The sequence below is a fragment of the Eschrichtius robustus genome, chromosome 20 (assembly GCF_028021215.1).
Source record: "Eschrichtius robustus isolate mEscRob2 chromosome 20, mEscRob2.pri, whole genome shotgun sequence".
In the NCBI taxonomy this organism is placed as follows: Eukaryota; Metazoa; Chordata; class Mammalia; order Artiodactyla; family Eschrichtiidae; genus Eschrichtius; species Eschrichtius robustus.
In genome coordinates this window covers 14,983,237-15,007,228 of record NC_090843.1, presented here as the reverse complement: position 1 = coordinate 15,007,228, position 23,992 = coordinate 14,983,237, and the positions used below count along the sequence as shown (strand labels likewise).

Below are 23,992 nucleotides of genomic sequence, written 5' to 3'. Positions count from 1 at the left end.
ACAAGCCTGTCCAGGCGGGAGGGGGCTAGGGTGGCAGCTGTGGCTCGCAAGCCTGCCCAGGCAGTGGCCAGTGCCTGGGGAAGGAGGCCGCAATGGCAGCCCCACCCCTCCCTTCGCACACCACTTAACATTGGTGCTTTGGTCCTGTGGCGGCCCAGGCTTCTTCTGAGAACGCTACTACTTGGGGCGCTCCCCGCTCCAGCCCCTTCAGGTTGTCTCCATGCAGCCAGCAGCAGTCCTCTCCCCAGGTCTGTTCTCTAAACCCCGCATTCCAGCACCCTCCCCCCACCCCCATACCAGCAGAGGAGCTTCTCATGCTGAGCCTCCCAGGGTGGTGGCACAGACCTTCCGTGTAGGTCTCTCTCTGTCCTGCCTGCCACAAACTGGTTGTTGCGCTCTCTGAGCCTCTGAAGCTCCTTTTCTGTCCCAGCTAATCTCCCTGCTGGTGATGGGACTTTCCAGGGTATGGGAACTTCTCTCCTTCAGTTCCTTCCCAAGGGTGTGGGTCCCATACCACTTCCTCTTTTTTTTATTTTTTATTTTTTTATTTTTCTTAACTTTTCATTTATTTACTTATAAAATTAATTTTATTTATTTATTTTGGCTGCATTGGGTCTTTGTTGCTGCGCGCGGGCTTTCTCTAGTTGCGGTGAGCAGGGGCTACTCTTTGTTGCGTTGTGCAGGCTTCTCATTGTGGTGGCTTCTCTTCATACAGAGCACAGGCTCTAGGGCACATGGGCTTCAGTAGTTGTGGCACGTGGGCTCAGTAGTTGTGGCTCACAGGCTCTAGAGCGCAGGCTCAGTAGTTGTGGCGCATGGGCTTAGTTGCTCCGTGGCATGTGGGATCTTCCCGGACTAGGGATCGAACCCGGGTCCCCTGCATTGGCAGGCAGATTCTTAACCACTGCACCACCAAGGAAGTCCCTGTAGATGTGTTCTTGGTATATTTGTGGGAAGAGGTGAGTTCCATGTCCTGCTACTCCACCACCTTGATTCTTCCCTCTCTTATTTTCTTTTTTTTTTTAACATCTTTATTGGAGTATAATTGCTTTACAATGGTGTGTTAGTTTCTGCTGTATAACAAAGTGAATCAGCCATACATATACATATATCCCCATATCTCCTCCCTCTTGCATCTCCCTCCCTCCCACCCTCCCTATCCCACCCCTCTAGGTGGTCACAAAGCACCGAGCTGATCTCCCTGTGCTATGCGGCTGCTTCCCACTAGCTATCTGTTTTTCATTTGGTAGTGTATATATGTCCATGCCACTCTCTCACTTTGTCCCAGTTTACCCTTCCCCCTCCCCATGTCCTCAAGTCAGTTCTCTACATCTGCGTCTTTATTCCTGTCCTGCCCCTAGGTTCTTCATAACCTTTTTTTTTTCTTAAGGTTCCATATATATGTGTTAGCATACAGTGTTTGTTTTTCTCTTTCTGACGTACTTCACTCTGTATGACAGACTCTAGGTCCATCCACCTCACTACAAATAACTCAGTTTCGTTTCTTTTTATGGCTGAGTAATATTGCATTGTATATATGTGCCACATCTTCTCCGTCTCTTATTTTCTTTCTAGCAGATGATCAAGCATGTTCATGACTTGCTTCATTTAATCCTCAGAATAACAAAGAAGAATAGGCAGAAAAACTATATATAAATATAATTTTTTAACTAATAAGAAAACTGAACCCTAACATAATTCAGATTCCTTCTCCAAATCACATTGATACTGTGTGGCAGAGCTGGGACTCAAATCTAATTTTTCTTGCTTAGTAGTCCTGAGAGCTAGCTCTTGTCCAGTACATAATGCTGCCTTCCTCTTGTCATTTGCCAGGTTCTGTCAGTCTTTACAGTATCTCTTGCATCTGTTTCTTTCTATGTCCCCTATGGTCATCTTACCTTATACCTGCGTTAACTCTTGCCTGATCTAAATTCTCTCCCTGTTTTCGGCTCCCTGCTCTCCCATTTATGTGGTATGTAGCTACAGAGTAATTTTCCTTCCTGTCATGCGACTCCTCTTGCTCAAAAACTGTCACTTCATTGCTTAGAGTGAAGTCCTTCTAGATTCCTCAGTTACTTGTTACCTGAAGTCTTCAGCCAGAATTCATCTCTCCTCTAAGGAAGTAGGGGAAAAAAAGAATCCAATATAGATGTGTTTTTGTTTGGCCTAAACATTGCTTTTTTAAAATATGAGCCACCATTTTTAAGATCAGGAGATTTTGTTGAAAAGATCAGACTCCTGAAAAGTGGAAAATCTGGCAAGACTAGGCCTGCATTCTTGTGTGGCAAAAAATAGGCTGTTGTTGAGGAAATAGCTGCCTGCTTTAGACAAGGCAGCCTTTTTCTACTTCACCCATCAGTCCCTATTGTCTTCTTGACACTGAGGCCATCGTTTAGAACCATTCACCATCACACTTGTGCTGTAATTTTCTTATAGTGGAGAAATATTTTTCTCGAGCTTGGGTCTCTTATCAAATATTAGAAAATAAGACTCAGAGCTATGTGTTACAAGAAAAATTAGGGCATGCTTCTTTAGAATATTCCTACTTACTAAAGTGCAAGCAAAGCATGTCTGTGTCAAAAGAATAGAACTTTTCTTATCCTGGCTTACTTCATTCATTGCCACATTGGTACCTATTGAGTATTTTGAATTTCCCACCTTTGATTTAGAACATCTTGAATTACTTTCCGAAGAATATATACATAAAAGGTAGCAGAGCCAGGATTCAACTCCAAAGCCCATATTCTTTTTGCTATTCTTTTTGTCGTTCAGTATCTGAGTTCTTGTAGCTTTGTGTATTTCTGCCATAATGCTTAACCAAAACTACTCAGAACATACATGTGCTTTGCAACATGGTAGCAATTTAGTAAATAGAGTATGTTAAATGATTCTCTCTAGAACTAAAGGCAATAAATAAATGGTTTGTCATGTTTGAGATGTCTTATACATGTCTTTTTTTTTTCCCCCCATCTTTTTGAGATACGGACATTTCCCAAAGGGCTATGTTTCTCATTTCTTCAGATCTCTAGTGATGAATTAGAATAAAAATCAACTTTTGATTTTCTACGTTTAAATTTAGATTTAATGTTTGGTAATGCAAGCTGGCATACCCCTTTTTGAGTAGGAGTATCCAAGAATGGCCCAAATTCTCTTGCTTGGAATTTCAAGTAGTTGAAGCTGTTTGGAGGTTAAATCTTTTTGATATAGTATCATTCTTCTGGGTATTTTTTTTGGTATAGTATCCAAAGGGGTTTTGCTGATTTTAGGACAGAGAGATTGGATATTATCTGATATTGGGGGGAGTGTGTTGCCAGGGTATTGTATTAATCCCTGATCTCAGGTGTAAACTTTTCTAGTGTTTGAACTAGATGAAGATTGATTTTTAGCTAGTGTTTCAAAAAAGATTTATGTAGGCTAAAAAATAGGTTCTGTAAGTGTTTGTGGCCCTTTTCTTATGTTACGTTGCATAGTCATCTTCGCTTCAGCTGTAGCCTTTACTGTATCTTACGTGTGGCTCAGTCCCTTGAAAAATAGAGTGTTGATGTGTAATATTTCTTTTTAAAATAATTCTTCTTTATCAGGAACTTTTGATTAGATAGAACATCTGACTATGCCAGGTTATATATAGTGGCATTTTATTACATCAAAGGAGTCAGAAAAACTCATGTTGCTTTGTAACAAGAAACAGTTATGCAGGATGTGTTTTAACCTTGGGGAAAATTACTTAATTCTTCTGACCTTGATTTTCACATGTATAAAACAAAGAATTAATTTAGATCAGTAATTATCAATTTGCTATGTATAAGAATTGCCTATGGAAAATGGAAAAACTACATGAATTTAAGTCCACCCCAAAGGGTTCTGATGTAGTAGGTTTATTTAGATTAAGGTTTTTCAACCTTAGGATTATTGACATTTAGGGCTGGATAATTCTATGTTTTGTGGGCTGTCCTGTGCATTGTAGGATGTTTAGCAGCATCTATGGCCTTTACTCACTACATGTTAGTAACAATCCCCCACCCCAAGTTATGACAACCAGAAATGTCTCCTGACATTGCCAGATGTCTGTGGGGGACAAAATCACCCCAGGCTGAGAACCACCTTCCCAGAGCAAGATCTAGAAATCTGCACTTTTTACTAGCCCCATTGGTAATTATATCATTAACTCTTAAAAGTGATCAATCAAGAATTTTTGCTAATTTTTCCATGCATGGTATATTTGCAGATAAAAATTAAACAATCCATGTACAGTCAAGTTTTTAGAACATTTGGGTATTTCTCTTTAAAAAATAATTGTCAAACAATTTGATTGCATCAGAATGCAATTGTTAAAATGCATAGCTAAAACTGTGGTGGTGCTTGTTTGAATCTAAAAATTCTTTATGAAGAAATTTCCCTTTCAGTGTTTTTAGTTGGTGATTCCTTGCGGCCTTTTGTTTCATTAGGATCAAGCGGCTAGAGACATGAAGAGGCTTGAAGAAAAGGACAAGGAAAGAAAAAACGTAAAGTAAGTTGTTTTCTTCTCCCTCAAAAAAGTTACATAAAAATTGCTACAGTATTGCAAAGCCTATACCCCCAAAGTTTATAGAGAAAGATTAAAATGCACAAATGACTTAAAGTTATTCCTGTATCTTGAATAATATTTCTTGTAGTAATTAAAAAGCATTCTTTTTGGTATTCAACTATAAATAGTTTTTAGTAAACACAAGAATGAGTGACAGAGAGAATCAAGAGAGCATCAATACTAAAGTTTGGGTTCATTTTTCAGTCTTGTCCCATAACTGATATAAAATAGGCTTATGCCTATGTGACTGATTTTAAGAAGTAATGGTGATTGTATACAAAAAACTATGTATATTTTTAATAAATAATAAAACCTGATTTATTTAAGGGATGACATGCTTTAGCCACTAGTCAGAACTTGAAATACTTTATTTTCTAGGAAGGAGAATTCTCCTTGTCCCCTTGCTGAATATACTCTTCTTAAGGCTTTTTTACCAAGCACAGGGAAGCATGGTTGGACTTTTACCTCTACTTGGCAGTCAGTGCTCAGGCCCTCCCCCAGGTTCCTGTGCCATATGGAGGTTCAGCCCTCTCTTTGGCGCTTACTGTGTGCTGCATCCTCTTCCAGCTGCCCTTCACTGGCGGTGCTGCTTGCCTTAGGGATAGCAAGTGCTCTAGGTTAGGCAGAAAGTCTGATTAAAAAGAGATGCTTATGGGAACTAAGCAACCATACTGTCCACAGCTCCTGAGAGATGCAAGTGGCGATGGTCCACTTCTCCATGTGAACTGTTTGGGAGTTTTAGTCCCAAATTTTAAAGAGTTGATGTAGTTTTTCTCTCTGTCCCCAAGGATTTTGGCTGAATGCAGTTACTCCAGGGCTAGAAACTCTGGGGCACATTAAGAAAGTTGTGACAATCTTTTTAGTATATACCAAATGCAGGGTTTTTTTTTTAATGTAAAATGCTTTATATTAAACACTGTACTGTGTTTGTTGTATGGGGTTGACAAGGCTAGGGTCCTTGGGTATCTCTCTTCAAAAGTTTTTACTCCCTATGTTCTTGTTAGTATTTGATGTTTCTAGGGGTACCATATCATCCCATTCAAAAGAAAAGCAAACTGTGGCTTATAGAGTGAAACCAGACGTATATGATGGATGGATAGTTTACAGTGTGCTTATTGCTGCTTTGTTATTGTTAGTGTTGAGAGTTCCTGTGCTGTATGGAATTCAACACTAATGTGCTATAAGTATGGAGCTGGGTATGTGGAACATTTGCAGGGAAGTTTGTTTCTCCGCTTGTTTTTCCAGGGGTATTCGAGATGACATTGAAGAGGAAGATGACCAAGTGAGTTCCTATGCAGTATTTCTTTTACTTTTACCCCACAAAGCCTGTACTGGGGACAAGCTAGAGCTTGCCTTCACTGAAATGGCCATTCCTGACGTTCAGCAGGAAATGTCATTTGACTTGCTGCTTTTCTGCGTGTGTGACCAGTTGGTAATATAAAGATTCATGTGACTTTCCCCCATGTTGAAGATGGAACTTTTGATCAACTATGATATCAAAAGCAAATATGAGCTTTATTCAGCTTGATTTTTTTTAATCCAAAATTAATGTTTGTTCTGATAAATCAAGGAGTAGAGTAGAGTGGGATCTATGGATGGGCTCTAGCAACATCTAACCTCTACCTGTTTCTAAGAGTTCTGTTTGTGATTCTTGTGTTTCAAGATGGAACATTAATTAAATGACTGTCCTTTAGTATTTTTTTTGTTAGTATTTTTTTTTCCCATTCAGTTGTGGGATGGTGAGAAGGGAACCAGAGTGAGCCTTTCCCAGGTTTGTGACCCTTCTAATCAGTGTCACCTTCCAAACTTGGATTGGTAAAGCCACAGCATGTGTTCCACAGCTCTGGGCAGGGTAGGTAGACACCCCACCCGAGGAAGGCTGTGGAACAGACAGATATATAAGTCTTCTTTTAAGCAAGCTAAATCATTATATGGTAGTAACCGTCTCATTCATTTCCTCTGATTGTCCCTCTGAATACTGCTATTGTTAAAGGAATCATTGTTAGTAAGAGTCTTGGTAGGTATTTAAACTGTGCAGTTATCTGTACACTGTGTGCACTAATTACAGGAGCAGAAATGTTCTCATTTATACTTGGGGATGATTATGTTCTTGTGCTTTCCTGCAGGAAGCTTATTTTCGGTACATGGCAGAGAATCCAACTGCTGGTGTGGTTCAAGAGGAGGAGGAGGATAATTTGGAATACGATAGTGATGGAAATCCAATTGCACCTTCCAAAAAAATCATTGATCCTCTTCCTCCCATTGATCATTCAGAGGTATGGTGTTTCTTGCTGAATTTGACTCTTCTTTCAAGCTGATACAGTTTTCTTTAGCTTTAATATTTAGGTTTTCCCAATATCCTGATTCGTACTCCTTATTATGTCATGAGACTATTTCTTTGGGCTCTTGTCATCTTTACCAAATGGTTGAGTCAGAAGGTGACTGAGTGGTTGAGACTTTGTAGCCTGTACTATTGAAGGTACAGCTGAGTCACTTGCTCACGTTCAGTTTTTTTCAAGCAATTGTACTTGTTTTCTACACCATCACTTACCATCTTCATTTCACAGTGGGTCTATGGGCCTGCATTTGCTTGCTTGCTTGCTTGCTTGCTTGATTTATTTATTCATTATTTTTTAATAAATTTATTTATTTTATTTATTTTTGGCTGTGTTGGGTCTTCGTTGCTGCATGCGGGCTTTCTCTAGTTGTGGAGAGTGGGGGCTACTCTTCGTTGTGGTGCATGGGCTTCTCATTACTGTAGCTTCTCTTGTTGTGGAGCATGGGCTCTAGGCATGCGGGCTTCAGTAGTTGTGGCACACGGGCTCAGTAGTTGTGGCTCACGAGCTCTAGAGCACAGGCTCAATAGTTGTGGCGCACGGGCTTAGTTACTCATCGGCATGTGGGATCTTCCCAGACCAGGGCTCGAACCCGTGTCCCCTGCATTGGCAGGCGGATTCTCAACCACTGCGCCACCAGGGAAGCCCCTGCATTTGCTTTTTAATTGCTGTAAATCTTTACTATTTCTCCCAGATCTGGGGCAGATGAGAGGCTGTTCCTTCAAAGTGGAACCAGGAATTACATGGTCCTTAAATCAGGAAAAGGAAATGAGGATATCAGTGTACTCACTTGGTGGGGGTGGGGATCAGTATTTCATCCAGGTTAAATATCAGACTAGACCTTGCATACAGTGATTCTAGATCTAGAGCAGTGGTTCTCTAAGTGTGGTCCAAGGAGTCCTAGAAGGATCTTTTCACAGAGTCTACAAAGTCAAAAGAATTTTCATAGTAATGCTGAGATCATTTACCTTTTTCACTGTGTCAGCATTTGCACCAATGCCTAAAAGCAATGCTGACGCATTAACATGAATCAGGACAGTAGCACCAGTTGCTTCTCCCTGCCAGATCATCACAGTCACACACCGCTTCCCCCCCAAAAAACCAAAACAAATACAAACCAGTTTCACTTAAGACTATCCTTGATGAAACAGTAAAAATTATTTATTAAATCTTGACATTTATGTTAACGTGTCTTTTTATTCCGTGACAAAATGGGAAGGGCAAATCATTTCTATTGCATGCCAAAATGCAACAGTTGTCTCAAGGAAAGGCACTTAGGTGTTCGAGTTGTGAGCTAAGCTAGCTGCTTTTTTTCATGGAACACCATTCTCACTTGAGAAAATGAATGACACTTCAAGGAAAGCAAAAGTGTCTATTGCCAATGATAGAAAATCAAGCTTTCAAGCAAAAATTAGAATTTGGGAAATTTATATTCACCACGGTGAGCTTGATAGCTTTCTAATACTTAAAGTCTGTTGATAATCAACCATGATATATGTAGTTTTTTAATTATATAATGAAATGTTTTGGATGATCTGCAGACCATCTCAGTGAACCATTGTTTTCAAATGGCCAATACACGATGTTACAAGATCATGCATGAGTAAAGGCTCCATTCAAAGTGCGTGATAGACTGATGAATTATAATGTAACAGAATGTAAAAGTTCATTGATACAGTTTCAGATTACACAATGAAAATAACCTTTAAGAAATGTCCACTTGTCAAGGTTTAGTGTAGTATTGAAGAGTTAAAGTCCACAAGCATCTGAAAAGATTAATAAATACTTCTTTCCCTTTTCCAACTACATATCTTTGTGGGGCCAGATTTTCTTCCTTGGCTTTAATCAAAACAACATTGCAACAATTTGAATGCAGTAGGAAATATTTTCTTAGACATTAGAAAGATTTGCAAAAATGTAAAGGAATGTTATAAGAAAAGTTATTTTTATTAAAGCATTTATGTTAAAGTGTGATGGGTTTGTTGTGGGTTTTTTTTAACATCTTAATTGGAGTATAATTGCTTTACAGTGTTGTGTTAGTTTCTGCTGTATAACAAAGTGAATCAGCTATATGCATACGTATATCCCCATATCCCCTCCCTCTTGCGTCTCCCTCCCGCCCTCCTTATCCCACCCCTCTAGGTGGTCGCAGAGCACCGAGCTGATCTCCCTGTGCTATGTGGCTGCTTTCCACTAGCTATCAATTTTACATTTGGTAGTGTATATATGTCAGTGATACTCTCTCCCTTCGTCCCAGCTTACCCTTCCCCCTAGCCTTGTCCTCAAGTCCATTCTCTATGTCTGTGTCTTTATTCCTGTCCTGCCCCTAGGTTCATTAGAACCATTTCTTTTTTTAGATTCCGTATATGTGTGTTAGCATATGGTATTTATTTTTCTCTTTCTGACTTACTTCACTCTGTATGACAGACTCTAGGTCCATGCACCTCACTACAAATAACTCAGTTTCTTTTCTTTTTATGGCTGAGTAATATTCCATTGTATACATGTGCCACATCTTCTTTATCCGTTCATCTGTTGATGGACACTTAGGTTGCTTCCATGTCCTGGCTATTGTAAATAGAGCTGCAGTGAACATTGTGGTACATGACTCTTTTTGAATTATGGTTTTCTCAGGGTATACTGGGATTGCTGGGTTGTATGGTAGTTCTATTTTTAGTTTTTTAAGGAACCTCCATACTGTTCTCCATAGTGGCTGTATCAATTTACATTCCCACCAACAGTGCAAGAGGGTTCCCTTTATCTCGACACCCTCTCCAGCATTTATTGTTTGTAGATTTTTTGATGGTGGCCATTCTGACCAGTGTGAGGAGATACCTCATTGTAGTTTTTCTTTCTTTTTTTTTAAATAGTGTCTTTTTAAAATTAATTAATTAATTAATTTATTTATGGCTGTGTTGGGTCTTCATTTCTGTGCGAGGGCTTTCTCTAGTTGCGGCAAGCGGGAGCCACTCTTCATCGGGGTGTGCAGGCCTGTCACTATCGCGGCCTCTCTTTTTGCGGAGCACAGACTCCAGACGCACAGGCTCAGTAATTGTGGCTCATGGGCCTAGTTGCTCCGCGGCATGTGGGATCTTCCCAGACCAGGGCTCGAACCTGTGTCCCCTGCATTGGCAGGCAGATTCTCAACCACTGCGCCACCAGGGAAGCCCCTCATTGTAGTTTTGATTTGCATTTCTCTAATGATTAGTGATACTGAGCATCTTTTCATGTGTTTGTTAGCAATCCGTATATCTTCTTTGGAGAAATGTCTATTTAGGTCTTCTGCCCATTTTTGGATTGGGTTGTTTGTTTTTTTGATATTGAGCTGCTTGTATATTTTGGAGATTAATCCTTTGTCAGTTGCTTCATTTGCAAATATTTTCTCCCATTCTGCGAGTTGTCTTTTCATCTTTTTTTAATAACTTTATTTATTTATTATTTTTGGCTGTGTTGGGTCTTCTTTGCCGCGCGCAGGCTTTCTCTAGTTGCGGCCAGCGGGGGTTACTCTTCATTGCTGTGTGCGGGTTTCTCATTGCAGTGGCTTCTCTTGTTGCGGAGCACGGGCTCTAGGCGCGCGGGCTTCAGTAGTTGTGGCTCATGGGCTTCAGTAGTTGTGGCTCGCGGGCTCTAGAGCGCAGGCTCAGTAGTTGTGGCGCATGGTCTTAGTTGTTCCGCGGTATGTGGGAATCTTCCCTGACCAAGGCTCGAACCTGTGTCCCCTGCATTGGCAGGCGGATTCTTAGCCATTGTGCCACCAGGGAAGTCCCTTTTCATCTTTTTTATGGTTTCCTTTGCTGTGCAAAAGCCTTTAAGTTTCATTAGGTCCCTTTTGTTTTTATTTCCCTTTCTCTAAGAGGTGGGTCAAAAAAGGATCTTGCTGTGATTTATGTCATAGAGTGTTCTCCCTGTGTTTTCCTTTAAGAGTTTTATAGTGTCTGCCCTTATATTTAAGTCTTTAATCCATTTTGAGTTAATTTTTGTGTATGGTGTTAAGAAGTGTTCTGATTTCATTCTTTTACGTGTAGCTGTCCAGTTTTCCCTGCACCACTTATTGAAGAGGCTGTCTTTTCTCCATTGTATCCTCTTTCCTCCTTTATCAAAGATAAGGTGACCATATGTGCGTGGGTTTATCTCTGGGCTTTCTATCCTGTTCCATTGATTGATATTTCTGTTTTTGTGCCAGTACCATACTATCTTGATTACTGTAGGTTTGTAGTGTAGTCTGAAGTCAGCCTGATTCCTCCAGCTCCGTTTTTCTTTCTCCAGATTGTTTTGGCTACTCGGGGTCTTTTGTGTTCCCATACAAATTGTGCAATTTTTTGTTCTAATTCTGTGAAAAATGCCATTGGTAGTTTGATAGGGATTGCATTGAATCTGTAGATTGCTTTGGGTAGTATAGTCGTTTTCACAATGTTGATTCTTCCAATCCAGGAACATAGTATATCTCTCCATCTGTTTGTGTCATCTTTAATTTCTTTCATCAGTGTTTTAATAGTTTTCTGCATACAGGTGTTTTGTCTCCTTAGGTTTGTTGCAGTGGTAAATGGGAGTGTTTCCTTAATTTCTCTTTCAGATTTTTCATAGTTAGTGTATAGGAATGCAAGAGATTTTTGTGCATTAATTTTGTATCCTGCTACTCTACCAAATTCATTGATTAGCTCTAGTAGTTTTCTGGTAACATCTTTAGGATTCTCTACGTATAGTATCATGTCATCTGCAAACAGTGGCAGTTTTACTTCTTTTCCAATTTGGATTCCTTTTATTTCTTTTTCTTCTCTGATTGCTGTGACTAAAACTTCCAAAACTATGTTGAATAATAGTGGTGAGTGTGGGCAACCTTGTCTTGTTCCTGATCTTAGAGGAAATGGTTTCTGTTTTTCACCATTGAGAACGATGTTGCCTGTGGGTTTGTCATATATGGCCTTTATTATGTTGAGGTAGGTTCCCGGGTTTGTTGTTACTTTATCATGAGTTATAAATTTAAAATTTGTCTGTTTTAAGTTTAATACAGTAAATATCAGTAGATTTAACCTACATAAACAAAAGCTCATTCTGTGAAGTGTAAAGGGAACCTGAGACTAAAAAGTTTGAGAACTACTGGTCTAGACTGGAGTATGGGTTATATTCAGCTTTTTAAATGTTTCCTTTTGCACAGCTGTTACCGCATAAGGAGTTGGCATTTTACATGTGGCAAGTTGAACTAAATATCTGAAACTGATCTAGGAGGATGCATGCATGATAAAGAGTGAAAATCTAATAAGGAAAAAAGCTCAAGTCTTTGAAATATTCATTTAATAAAATATTTGAGATATTTGACTATTTGAGATATTTGACAAAGTGCTCAAACTTCATTATCCTGCCTGGGGTATCCCACAGTTGTCCTAATATAATGGGAAGTCTGCCGGGAGAGACCAGATATGAAAAAAGGATACCCCTTTCTTCACATTCTTCTTCTTTTTTTTTCCTCTCTTCTGGGTTAAAAAAAAAAATTGTGTGTAAAAAATTTACATATTTGTAAATTTTTGTGAACAAAGACAAAAATTCTTGCCCTCGTGGACCTTCTGTTCTGGTAAGAGAAGAGAACTGAAGAAAAGGGCTTAGTGCAGCATTGTGGGAAGCATAACAAAAGGTCCTGTTAATAATGCTAAAGGAAAACTTAATTCTTTCTTTTTGTTGATAGTACCATAGAAAGATAATTAACTTTAGGCTGTATCTAGAGTTATGAAATTTTTGACCACCTGTGAAAGGCTTAAGTTCTCCTTAAAAAAAAAGTTTATTGTAGACATATGTCAGAAAGAGAATCATTTAGCCAGATTCATATGTGGTAATATGCTAGTGTTTTGTACTCTTAGTACAGTAAGCTATGAAAGATTAGCAGAAATGACTTCTTTCCTCTTTGGAATTGGAAATACTTGGCCATACATTTCTTAAAAGTTATGTAAACAGTTCCATGTTTTTAAAAAGAATGGAACTCCCTCTAAAGGTAGAGCTCTCTCCCCAAAGGAGATATTAGAAATGTTTTTAAATGCCTAGATCTAGGTGAACAGCTTACTGCAAAACATATTTAAATGTTATATGGTGGAATATCTGAGTCCTTTTGGCATTAGAGATTCCCTAGTCTGCATCAAGGCTGTTCAAACCTGAGGTGTCCTAAGAGTCTCTTTAGGAAGTAGGTTGGTGTTTATATTGAAAACAGGAATAAGAAAAAGTACTGGCTGTACTTTCGGGATTTGTGTCATGAATAAGTGAATTCCTTTGTTCTCTCTAGCTGGTTATGGCTTTACTTGTATAATATTTGTGAAAGGTTATTTTGCATTAAAATCAAACTTACAGGATTGACTCTTGAATTCTAGACTAACTTTGAATAATTGGACCTGCAGATTGACTATCCACCATTTGAAAAAAATTTTTACAATGAACATGAAGAGATAACCAACCTCACCCCACAGCAGCTAATAGATCTCCGGCATAAGCTCAATCTTCGGGTAAGTCAGCCATTAAGGCAAATATTCATATTAATGTTAATTAGTGCAGGGTTAGTATTACTGCTTATCCAAACTGAAATAATCTTGAATTTCTTTTCTAATAGTCCCTGAACTATCTTTGATAAAGTAATAATTAGATCCCTTGGGCTCTTGTGTCTTGATTTTGTTGTTTTAGTCTTATAACTGTTTTAGGATAGGATTATTCTTTCTTTCATGTGATACACATGAATGCTGTATGTATGTGTTCAGTCAACTTTGTGTGTTGTGTTGGAACAATAGGTCATGTGACCTTAAAACTAATCAAGTATTTCTGCAGTGAGAACAGTATGCTAAGAACTGCATTGGGTGGGCTAGAGATGAAGGCAAGGGGTCCCCATCTTCAGGAAGAGGAGACAAGATTAATAGATGTGGACAATATTGGAAGTTTTAGACTATTTCAAAATTAAGATACACTTGCTTCTCAAACTATATACAGCATGCATTTTTAATTAGAAGAAGAAATTAACAACTTTAAAAATATGCATGTAGTAATATCAGAATAATAGTTTAAATTGTCCACTAAAAAGCTTTGGGTTGCACACTGACCACATTGTTTAGGGTGCTGCTAGATGTTAAGTGAAACACACAGATAATACAGTGATGTATGCTCTTGTGTGGACAGCTTTCTGGCCTTACCAGTTGCTACGTGATGTTTGAACTTGTGTTTTCTGAGGGGTAGGTGGGTGGGTGGGTGTGTGTGTACGTACTTGTCTGTTTTCCGAGAAGTACCCCTTCAAAAAACTTTTAAGTGAAATCCTGATTGGAAATATCAGCATCACCTGAGAAGCCTTGATGGCGGTGGAGCCCAGTTCTTCACCTGGGTGCAGTTCAAACAGCGTTTGGCAGTGTCTGGATCATCACTAAGCGGGATGTTAGCTCTTCAGGCGGCACTGAAATTGGAGACAGTAGACAATATCTTTGTAACTAGTGGGTATAGATGTGTCTGAATTTGGAGCTCATTTGCACTCTTTATTTCAAGAGTGAATTTTATTTTTTCTACCACCTGGTTAATAGTTATGCAAATGGAAAAAAATATATTAATGGCTTTTTCCAATTTACTGAACATCTTTTTATTTCTTACGAGAAAATTAATTTTGATTTAAGAGATTTCTAGGCCCTTAATCACTTAAAACGATATGACCATTATCTCAGGAATATTTATCTTGGAGTTTTTTATATGAGGCTTTAGACCTGTTATTATTTGAATTTTACCTTTTCAGACAGTATAGGCTATTAGCTACAGCCTTATATTTTCACTTCTTCATACTCCAACTAAATGCTAGGTAGATACAGGCAAATATTGTTGAACTTCTAATGCTGTTTATTTTGAAGTACAAGTCATTCCTGCAAGTTGTCTTTATCTCTAGGTTTCTGGTGCTGCACCTCCTAGACCAGGAAGTAGTTTTGCTCATTTTGGGTTTGATGAACAACTTATGCACCAGATTCGGAAATCTGAGTACACACAGCCCACTCCAATACAGTGCCAGGTAAGTAAAACATAATGAAAGAAAAATGAAGTAGAATGACATTGTGACTTTTTTTTTTTTTTTTTTTAACAAACAAGTCAAAGCAATGAAAGTGTTTAGTATAGAACTGTATTGACATGGATAGAATTGTTGAAACGTTTAAAAATTAAAGAGCAAAAGTGAATTTTTTTTACCACTCTTAAGAAGTTGCTGGTTGTTCTCAGTCTTCTGAGGTGGACTGCATTCTGTCTGTGGAATGTGTGTCTTTCTAAATAAACTGCTTTCACTTTACTGTGGCTGGCTCTTGAATTCTTTCCTGTGCAAAGCCAAGGACCCTCACTTGGCAGCCTGTCCTAGGAACTTGCCTGAGACCTAGGACATGAGTTGGTGTTCTCCCCCTCCGCACTTTTCCTTTGATTATAAAAATGTAGTCTGCTTAGTTCTTGGGGCAGAGCCCTCTTGCCTGCCCACTTGTGTTTTTCACAAGCATCCTATATTAATAAATCTACTTACCTGTTTTAAAAAAAAGTTGCTTAAGGGGCTGGGAAATGTTCTTTTGTGTCTGATAAATGTCTTGAAAATATGATCTGAAGAAAATAGTTCATTAGGCCTAGACTGAACAAAATAAAATTTGTGCATGGAGAAGTTTAGCGCTGTCAATTACAAGGATTCCTTTGTCCATGGCCTGAAAATTCTCATTTATAACTGAAAGTAATAGCTTCTGTTTCTCATTTATATATGGATTTTATTCATTTCTACACAGTTCAGTATGTGGATGAGACAGTCTCTACCTTCACAAGGGGGACAAATTTTTAAAAATTTTAGCAATGATAATATTTCCTACAGATCAAGAAGTTTATGGGAATTCCAGGTATTTCTTGTTATTCCATAGCCAGTATGCATAGCCCAGGACATTTTTGTTTCATTGGAAATAAATGTCATTAAGAGTCATTTACCCTTCCACAGAATTTCCTTCAGCACATCTTTAAAACTGAAAGTTTAGAGTGGATATTTTTTTTTTCTTTTTCTCTAGGGTGTACCTGTGGCATTAAGTGGTAGAGACATGATTGGTATTGCCAAAACAGGCAGTGGGAAAACTGCGGCCTTTATCTGGCCCATGTTGATTCATATAATGGACCAGAAAGAATTGGAACCAGGTGATGGACCAATTGCAGTGATTGTGTGTCCTACTAGGGAGCTTTGTCAGCAGGTATGTGCTTTGTGTAGAATGCCCCCCTCTATATGTGAACTGATAAGGGACTAGCCAGTCAAGTGAGTAGAATTACCAGGAAACTTTTTTTTTTTTAATTTTAGTGAAATACACAAAATTTACTATTTTAACCATTTTTAAGTGTACCGTTAAGTGGCATTAAGTACATTCACATCGTTGTGCTATCAGGAAATTTCTGGAAAATATTATGTGTTATAGATTTTCTATATAACCAAACTATATGGGAACTGTATTGTAAGTTTTCCTCCTGGGTTAATTCATTCTGTTTGGTAGAAAGGCAGTAACAGGGTCGTGACGAGAAGTGAAAAAGAATAATCACAACAAGATTTCAGATAGCCTGTTAAGATACAATAATGGTACCCTGTTCGTTTACTTTATAAGTAAAATTGTGTTTTTAAAGCATTTTCTAGCTTTTGATTTTCTATTGACATCACGTTCTGCGTGTTTTTCATAGCTCCCTTTTGGGTTATGACAGAGGTATCTGTTAGTGTCACAGTTCGTTAATATGTCATTATGTCACCTTTGTAGATCCACGCAGAATGCAAGCGGTTTGGGAAAGCATATAATCTCCGATCAGTGGCCGTGTATGGAGGAGGGAGCATGTGGGAGCAGGCCAAGGCCCTTCAGGAAGGGGCAGAGATTGTTGTCTGTACACCAGTAAGTATGTCTTGGGTTTAAATAGCTTATCAGCCTCTCTTGGTATGAAAAAAATGGTTAGTTGTTGGAGGGCATTTCCCCTAAAATGTGGTAAATCAGGGTTAAGAGTACTCTGATGCAATGACAGCTGGTGGCCTTGGTTTAATTTTGATTGCCAGCCTAAAATAGCAGTCCAATAAGATTCTCTCTGCTACGAATTTCCCCTCTATAGCAAACAGTTTTTCTTATGCTCTCCTAGAAAATGGATCCATGCATACTGAGAGCATCAAGAATCAGAAAGGTGTTCAGAGTATGGTCAGAACTGCCTAGAAGATTGTAGTTTAAACATTAAAACCCATTAATAAGGCTTTAACTTAGGTAATTTCAGAATGCCTCACAAAAAATAGTTCTGACCATCTTTCCGCAATTTAAATCAAAATTAATGTAAAGGGAGAATCCCATTGAGTTTTCAGATTTTCTGTTCTTTTGGGCTCTGTAGTGCGTAGAGTCTGAGGCTGTCAGACCAGTGTCTATTACGGTCTAAGACTGGAGTATTAGCACTTTTGCCAGGAGCGGAACTCTAGAAAGTTCTTGTAAGTGCCTTTAATTATACAATCGGCCCTCCACATCGGCAGGTTTCCCTGTGAGTTTCACCAACCAAGGATTGAAAATATTCAGGGGAAAAAAATTCCAAAAAGCAAAACTTGAATTTGCTGTGTGCTGGCAACTATTTACATAGCATTTACGTTGTATTAGTTATTATAAGTAGAGATGATTTAAAGTATACAGGAGGGTGTGTGTAGGTTGTATATGCAAATACTCCTTCATTTTGTTTAAGGGACTTGAGCGTCCTCGTGGGGGGTGAGTGTGGGTGATCCTGGAACCAGTGTCCAGCAGATGCTGGGATGACTGTGCTTACTGTTCATTTTCTGGATCTCATAGGGTCGACTTATTGATCATGTGAAGAAGAAAGCTACCAACCTTCAAAGAGTCTCTTACCTTGTATTTGATGAAGCAGATCGAATGTTTGACATGGGATTTGGTATGCCTTGAATACCAGTTTCTTCTGTCCCCATCCTCATGATATTAGTTTTTTCCGTGTCTTTCTAGACTTAATTTTTTCTCTGCACGAGAGAAGCTAAAAATACTCCTGGATAGGGTTAGACCATAGAGATGTAGCTAAGACATTAACTATTTTTAGGAGTTTTTTCAGGAAAAGTATGTTGGGCTTAACTGGGTTGAGGACATTTGAAAGTACCTGTGAATATAAGGCGAATATCATCTCTAGGCTTTATTTTTATTCATATGCCTTTGTGGAGGTCAAGGTCTGTGTTCTTAGGTAGGTGGATGTCATATCATTCAAGGCCTTTTGCTTTCCTGTCCTCCTTGACTTAACCAGCTGTGTGAAAATTCTAAATAGCTATCTTTATGGATTGGAACGAACATCACTGGGCCCAGCCAGTGGTGCTGGGGTAAGTGTTTCTGAGTTTCATACTGAGTGATGGGTCTAGGAGTTCCAGAATTTCCTTAATTCTTATAATGTCTCATGTGAAGATTTTTACTAAAATGACTTTTTCCAGGCATCCCAAACTGTCATACAGAGGTGTGATACTAATTTTACTGTTCTACTTCTTCCAGAGTACCAGGTGCGATCCATAGCAAGTCATGTCCGTCCTGACAGACAGAGTACGTATGAAGCAGTTTCATTAAGCCACGTTTGTACTCAGAATAAACACCTATTTATTTTATAGGCACTCACAGCTATGGCAGCAAAAATGATCATGTGTGTACTAGTGAGGAACCATAAAGGGGAAGATAATGACGGTGACAGGACCTTAGAGATCATTAGATAGAACTTGCTCATTTTTATAGATGATGAAACCAAGGCTGAGGATTAAATGACTTGCCCCAATTCATAAAGTTTTATCACTGGCTAGAGGCAATACACAGTGCGGATACGCTGATTTGAAGTCAAGAGCCTTTTTCTGAACCATGCTGACAACCCCTGTCTTAACTGAAAATGCATAAAGTTAGAATAAGGGCGGGCTTCCCTGCTGGCGCAGTGGTTGAGAATCTGCCTGCTAATGCAGGGGACACGGGTTCGAGCCCTGGTCTGGGAAGATCCCACATGCCGCGGAGCAACTGGGCCCGTGAGCCACAACTGCTGAGCCTGCGCGTCTGGAGCCGGTGCCCCACAACGGGAGGGGCCGCGATAGTGAGAGGCCCGCGCACCACAATGAAGAGTGGCCCCCGCTTGCCGCAACTAGAGAAAGCCCTCGCACAAAACGAAGACCCAACACAGCCAAAAAATAAATAAATAAATAAATAGAGTAGCTGTTAATTTAAAAAAAAAAAAAGAATAAGGGCAAGTTTTTTTTTTTCTTAGTGAATTAATTTTTAAACAATTTAAAGTTCAGGTGGGTTTATTTTTTTAAAAACTGAGCAGTGTCAGTGGGAAGCTTAGTGGGTATTCAAAAAAGAAGTCATACTGTTTCTTTAACAGAATTTACTTTACCTTTTAGCTCTCTTATTCAGTGCAACTTTTCGGAAAAAGATTGAAAAACTGGCCAGAGACATCCTGATTGACCCTATTCGTGTGGTGCAGGGGGATATTGGAGAGGTAACCCTAAGCAGGGCTGGATAGGATCCCAGTGGGTTATTTCTCTTACTGTGGTGACATGGAATTAATTTCTCACTATTGAGAGAAAAAAATGTTATGCATTTACAGATGAGGCAACATGTTTCAAATTTGCTTTAAAAACACCAGGGTTGGGGGAATAGGTGAAACATGATTGGCAAAATGTTAATAATTGTTGAAGCTTGGTGATGGATACATGGGAGTTGATTTTGTTCATTTTACTCTTTTTGAATGTTAAAGTTTTTTCCAGAATAAAAGGTTTTTTAAAAAAAAAAATATTTTTGGGGGGGAAAAAGAGCAAGTTTTGCCTGAAAGACTACTGGTCAGTTAGGATGGAACTGACATCTTAAGTGATTGTGGGAGTAGGCCTGCACAGCGTGGAGCGGGGAGATTGAAAGGCCTGGTGAAAATGAGTTAAGGGTTTTTTTTCCTTACCTATAAATATACCCTATGTGGAAAATTTCTCTGAATTGTGATTTGGAAATCAATTAAGGCTGCTTTGAGCAATTCCTTAGTTTGCTTGGTATATTTATTAAAGTTCTGTGCAGTTAGCTTTTTGACATTGTCTGCTTTTCATTGCTGAGTGCCTTCTATGTGCATGTATGAATTGTACTAGGAACAGTAAGTGGGAAGGACAGAAAAGGAGCTTACTCTATTGGGAATAATCTGAATAGGCATATAGAAAAGTATTGAGCAAAGCATTGGGGCTTACAGATTATTTAGGTATATGTACATGTCAGGGGAGGTGGAGAGCACTGTGATTTGCTAAGGGATATAAAATTTGAGCTGCACTTGACTTGCTGAAGGAAGGCCCAAGGAGAAGAGGGATTATTCAAGGTTCTTCCAGATGCAGGTAGAAAATGTGATGGCTGGTCCTAATTCAGGTGCCCAGTGGCACAAATGTCACAATTACCTTTTTCATTTATTTCTTTTCAGGCAAATGAAGATGTGACTCAGATTGTGGAGATTCTGCATTCTGGGCCTAGTAAATGGAACTGGCTCACCCGGCGTCTAGTGGAGTTTACCTCTTCAGGAAGTGTCCTCCTGTTTGTTACTAAAAAAGCCAATGCTGAAGAGCTAGCCAATAACCTTAAACAGGAGGGTCATAATCTTGGCCTGCTCCATGGTGACATGGATCAGAGCGAAAGAAATAAGGTTATTTCAGACTTTAAGAAAAAGGACATCCCAGTCCTAGTGGCCACAGATGTTGCAGGTAGGGTATGAATTTCCCCAGTAACCATGCTATAAGGGTGCTCTGTCTTGCTATATGAGACGTGTTTAATATCTGAGGCGGCTGATTGAAGGCACTCTGCCGGCCTCGCTGGCCACGCCCCGTGTGCAGCAGTTCAGAGCACAGTGATTTCAGTCTGGAGCTCTGGGTACCACTTTCCATTTAGTGTTCCTCTCTGAAAAAAAGAATCCCGGCGGTTGGAAGACACTTGGGGAAGAAATTGTTTACACAGTCGCATCGTGACTGTTGTGTGTCTGAATATAGTACATAACTTACATTGATTATTTAGTTTGGCATACTTCACTCAAGATCAGAAAAAGTTTTGAAGTGTGATTTTTGAGTTTGTTCTGCTGAGTTTTAATAGCTACCCTTAAAAACTGGTATTTTCTCCCAGAAAGGAGATCACTTCTCAGCTTCAGGACACATTTGATGTTGGTTTTACTTTTTTCTTTTTTTTTTTTTTTTACATATTTCTGGTGCAGGAGTGAGGCCACGGCAGGTTATTGATAGTAGAAGATGTCCCTCACACACTAAGTTGACCCAGCATCATAGAATCTGCGATAGTGGCATTTGTTCTAGAAGGGCAGCTTACATGCCTCTATCTCAGCACACCAAATCATGCACTTTGCTTAGATAAGAGGAATGTGGGTTCTTAGGTTAGCATTTGGGGTTACTTTGGTGTTTTGGCTCCTGATAAAGAATAAAAGAATTCTGTTTTTTATTTCAGCCCGTGGTCTGGACATTCCTTCAATTAAGACTGTCATTAACTATGATGTGGCACGAGATATTGATACCCATACTCATAGGATTGGCCGAACAGGACGAGCGGGTGAGAAAGGCGTGGCCTATACCTTGCTGACACCCAAGGATAGCAATTTTGCCGGTGACCTTGTCCGGAACTTGGAAGGAGCCAATCAGCATGTTACCAAGGAACTCCTAGATCTGGCCATGCAGGTGAGGGGCTGGACACACTTCAGGTTGCTCCAGGTTGTAAAACGAAGCGAAAAAATTTCAATATGCCAGAGGCAGATAACAGAGAAACATGACAGTAAAGTTGGGCAGGCAGCACTTACGAAGTATAGATTGGTATTGTAGGACATTAAAACTCATCTGGTCGGTCTTCTCATCCTCTCCTTTCAGCAACATTTATGTTGAAAAGCTATTCCTTTCTTTGTGCTAAAATCTGTCCCTGTGACATTTCTTTCTGCTTGCCCCATGTCACACTTGTGAGCAAATTTAATATCAAAGAAAGCTACTAGTCTCCTCACTGCCCTTTTCCCCAAACAGTTTTTTCTTTGGGGGGCTAAAAATGTATGATGTCTTTAAAAAAAAAATGTATTTCACTATTTCTCAGTCCTAGATCTCAGACCTTTGACTACACTGCTTACCAATTTAAAACTGAGTGAGGCATTCTACTGAATTAAATCTTGAGTTGTCTTAATACACACAGTCCCCAAATTACAAATGGATTTGGGATATACATTCTGATAGTAGAGACTTAACGTGTTTTTCAAATTCATAGGCCAGCCTACAGAACTGTTCACCCATAATGCAGTTGTACTGTGGTACTTACTGCCCGTGCTTCCAGACCTGGGAGTAAAGGGCCTGCATTGCAGGGGAGAGTAGAATAATGTTTCCTTTCCTTTCCCGGAGAGCAAATCCTGAACTAAATACAAGATGTATTTTGTCTGTGGCATTTTCCTACATCTCATTGTGCCTCAGGCTTTCTCTGCTCTCAGACTGATCAGCTTCTCTGATTAGCACCTTGCCCAAGCCTGCCCTACCTTTCAAGTACTTTTTTTTTTTTTAATAAATTTATTTATTTTATTTTTGGCTGCATTGGGTCTTCGTTGCTGTGCGCGGGCTTTCTCTAGTTGCAGTGAGCGGGGGCTGCCCCTCGCTGCGGTGCAGGGGCTTCTCATTGTGGGGGCTTCTCTGTTGCGGAGCGCGGGCTCTAGGCGCGTTGGGCCTCAGTGGTTGTGGCTCGCGGGCTCTAGAGCGCAGGCTCAGTAGTCGTGGTGCATGGTCTTAGTTGCTCCGCGGCATGTGGGATCTTCCCGGACCAGGGCTCAAACCCGTGTCCCCTGCATTGGCAGGCGGATTCTTAACCACTGCGCCACCAGGGAAGCCCTCAGGTACTTTTGAGTGTAACGTGACTGTCAGATAAAGCTCTAACCTCCCCAGAGATGTATTGTCTGAGAAATAGAGAATAAATTCATTTTCCTCAAGGAAGTTAGAAATGGCCAGAGTAACTGCTCTGCATTTGAGGTGTATCTTAATCACTTCCCTTCCTGGAGCCCCTGAAGGAAGGAAGGAGCAGTAAAAGGAAGCCTTAGATAAGGCTCCTGACAAATTGGATGGATGAAGCTACCAAAAAGAAGCTAATCTGTGGTACCTGTGAACAGTTCCTCCTTTGCTATAGATACATTCGCAAAAGATGAAACAAAAAGTTCTTCCCATTTAGTTTCCTCTTTGATCTTGTCCCGTTCCTCTGGGCGTCTCTTCCTCCCATGTCTTAACCTTGAATTGTGTTCATCGCAGAATGCCTGGTTTCGGAAATCCCGCTTCAAAGGAGGGAAAGGGAAAAAGCTGAACATTGGCGGAGGAGGCCTAGGCTACAGGGAGCGGCCTGGCCTCGGCTCTGAGAACACGGTGAGTCCTGGATGTTAGGATTATTCTCGTCTGAGAGCCTCTTAATGTGACTTTCTATCGAAGAAGCACCTATGTGTCCTTGACTGACTAGGCGTGCTCAGGATACCAGTTTAGATTAGCAGTGGTTCTTAAACTGTGGTCCCTGGACCAGTAGCAAATGCAAACTTGAGCCCCACCCGAGACCTGGTGAATCAAGACTCCGGAGGTGGGGCCCAGCAGTCTGTTCACCAGCCCTCCAGCACTGGCCTAGAGCCAGAGGGCCATTCTGTAAACTCTAGCTACAGCTTGTAACTAAACTCAGTGAATGATTCCTACACGCTGGGAAATCGAACCAGAGATACGAGAGCTAGCTTTTCTCACAAAACAGGTAACAGAAGCTCCCCCCTGACTGGCTTTCTTAACTTTGTTTCCTGTCACTTTGATTCTTAAGCCAAGGAAGAAAGCTGCCAGTCTCCATTTCTGCATCATCATAGTTAAACTTGGTGTCTTTGTTACGTAAATAATCTGTCCCCATGTCACAGTGATGATGATGTGGATCGTGCAGGTGACAGTGGTAACTAACACTGAGAACTTAGTATGTGCCAGGGCCAGCCCAAGCAACCACACATGTTAACTCAGTCTCCACAGCCACTCAGAGTAAGTACAGATGATCAGACTGAGGCACCCAAGGTTACACTGTGGTGAATACTGAAGCTGAGATTTCAGACTCTTTAG

The 23,992-nt window shown here is 40.0% G+C and overlaps 1 protein-coding gene across 2 annotated transcripts in view; it reads left to right on the top strand.

Moving 5' to 3' along the window:
• The window catches only part of DDX42 (DEAD-box helicase 42), a 47,556-nt gene that overhangs the window by 21,005 nt on the left and 2,559 nt on the right, over positions 1–23,992 (top strand). For both annotated transcript variants that reach the window (XM_068529474.1, XM_068529473.1), the window contains exons 4-16: positions 4,446–4,507; positions 5,810–5,846; positions 6,691–6,840; positions 13,281–13,385; positions 14,792–14,911; positions 15,924–16,100; positions 16,650–16,778; positions 17,700–17,799; positions 18,396–18,443; positions 19,280–19,377; positions 20,332–20,608; positions 21,354–21,580; positions 23,168–23,278. In XM_068529474.1, the coding sequence (XP_068385575.1) occupies positions 4,446–4,507; positions 5,810–5,846; positions 6,691–6,840; positions 13,281–13,385; positions 14,792–14,911; positions 15,924–16,100; positions 16,650–16,778; positions 17,700–17,799; positions 18,396–18,443; positions 19,280–19,377; positions 20,332–20,608; positions 21,354–21,580; positions 23,168–23,278 (1,641 nt within the window). The remainder of the gene's footprint in view (positions 1–4,445; positions 4,508–5,809; positions 5,847–6,690; positions 6,841–13,280; positions 13,386–14,791; positions 14,912–15,923; positions 16,101–16,649; positions 16,779–17,699; positions 17,800–18,395; positions 18,444–19,279; positions 19,378–20,331; positions 20,609–21,353; positions 21,581–23,167; positions 23,279–23,992) is intronic.